Source organism: Geospiza fortis, unplaced genomic scaffold, assembly GCF_000277835.1.
Source record: "Geospiza fortis unplaced genomic scaffold, GeoFor_1.0 scaffold248, whole genome shotgun sequence".
NCBI lineage: Eukaryota > Metazoa > Chordata > Aves > Passeriformes > Thraupidae > Geospiza > Geospiza fortis.
This window is the reverse complement of record NW_005054695.1, coordinates 129,093-130,801: the sequence shown is the minus strand read 5'-3', so window position 1 is coordinate 130,801 and position 1,709 is coordinate 129,093. Positions and strand designations below refer to the sequence as shown.

The 1,709-nt window shown below is 64.1% G+C and overlaps 1 protein-coding gene across 1 annotated transcript in view; it reads left to right on the top strand.

Annotated features, from left to right (window-relative positions):
• BABAM1 (BRISC and BRCA1 A complex member 1) overlaps positions 1-1,356 on the top strand; it is a gene marked incomplete at its 5' end in the record, with an annotated part of 4,223 nt that extends 2,867 nt beyond the window's left edge. Inside the window, 2 exons of the mRNA XM_031065178.1 lie at positions 164-424; positions 808-1,356. Coding sequence (XP_030921038.1) covers positions 164-412 — 249 coding nt within the window. The remainder of the gene's footprint in view (positions 1-163; positions 425-807) is intronic.
• Positions 1,357-1,709: the final 353 nt, after the last annotated feature.

Genomic DNA, 1,709 nt, shown 5'->3' with positions numbered 1-1,709 from the left:
GGGCTTGGGGGGGAAATGGGATGGGTTTGTGGGGAATTTAGGAGGCCAAAGGACGCTGAGGGATCACTAACAATGGGGTGACAAAAAGCCAGAATTTTGGGGGGGAAATTTTCGGGCAAATCAGGGCGACAAAAGGAGGAAATTTCTCAGGATTTGAGGTGAGTACGAGCCAAATTTAACCCCATCATGTCCCCGCGCGTCCCCTCGCCAGGACATGTTCGGGTTTTTCGGCAGCCTGGACACCAAAGGCACCAACTACAAGTACGAGGTGGCCCTGGCGGGGCCGGCGCTGGAGCTGCACAACTGCATGGCCAAGCTGCTGGCGCATCCCCTGCAGCGGCCCTGCCAGAGCCACGCGCACTACGGGCTGCTGGACGGGGGGGACAGCCCCGAGGGCGAGGCCACCAACTGACACCGGGGACAGGCCGCCCCTGAGGGGACAGCCCTGCCACCCTGTGGGGGGGCAGGCCGCCCTCTGAGGGGACAGGCCGCCCCTGAGGGGACAGCCCTGCCACCCTGTGGGGGGGCAGGCCGCCCTCTGAGGGGACAGGCCGCCCCTGAGGGGACAGCCCTGCCACCCTGTGGGGGGGCAGGCCGCCCTCTGAGGGGACAGGCCGCCCCTGAGGGGACAGCCCTGCCACCCTGTGGGGGGGCAGGCCGCCCTCTGAGGGGACAGCCCTGAGGGCCAGGGCAGGAGGGGACAGCCCCACCACCCTCTGAGGGAACAGCCCTGAGGGAGAGGCCACCTAATGACACCGGGGACAGGCCCCAGAGAGGGGATGGGCCTGCCACCCTCTGAGGGGACAGGCCGCCCCTGAGGGGACAGCGCCATCCTCTGAGGGGACAGCCCTGAGGGGACAGCCCTGCCACCCTCTGAGGGGACAGGCCCTGAGGGGGAGGCCACCAGCTGGCGCCGGGGACAGCCCCATCCTCTGAGGGGACGGGCCACCCTCTGAGGGAACAGGCCCCACAGAGGGGACAGCCCTGACAGCGAGGCCACCAACTGAGAGAGGGGACAGCTCTGAGGGAGGGGAGAGCCCTGCCACTCTCTGAGGGGACAGCCCCGAGGGCGAGGCCATGTCTGAGGGCGCAGCCCTGACAGCGAGGCCATTGCTGGAGGGGACAGCCCTGACACCCTCTGAGGGGACAGCCCCGAAGGTAAGGCCACCGCCTGGGGGGACAGCCCTGTGAAAACCACCAATCCCTTGTTTTTAAAACATTAAAAGTTGAATGGGAATGAAAACGGTTCTAAAACCATTTCATCGATTTGCTTTCCTCTGATTAATTACAGGAACGCAAATTTGGACGATTGGGATTTAGGACAATAGGTGACAATAAAAACAAAGGGTTACGGGCCGTGTGTGTGACTTTTTGTCGCGACTCCGTGGGGACATCCTGGAGTGACCATTCCCCTCTGGCCACCAGGGGGAGGGAGGGGACAGGGGACATGAACAGGGGACAGGGACATGCCCACGCTGCCCTGAGCCGCAGCCGTTCCACAAATCCCCGTTTTTTAACCCATTTCCAATAAATCCTGGCCAAACCCCCCTCGCTCTCGCTGCGGGGGACACGGAGCTCCGTGCTGGGGACAGATGGGGACCTCAGCGTCCCAGCGGTCACCGAGGCCACCCCGGCTTGTCCCCGCAGCTGGGGCAGAGCCCTGTCCCCTGTCCAGCACAAACAAAAACCTATTCTGGGCCCTGACCTGC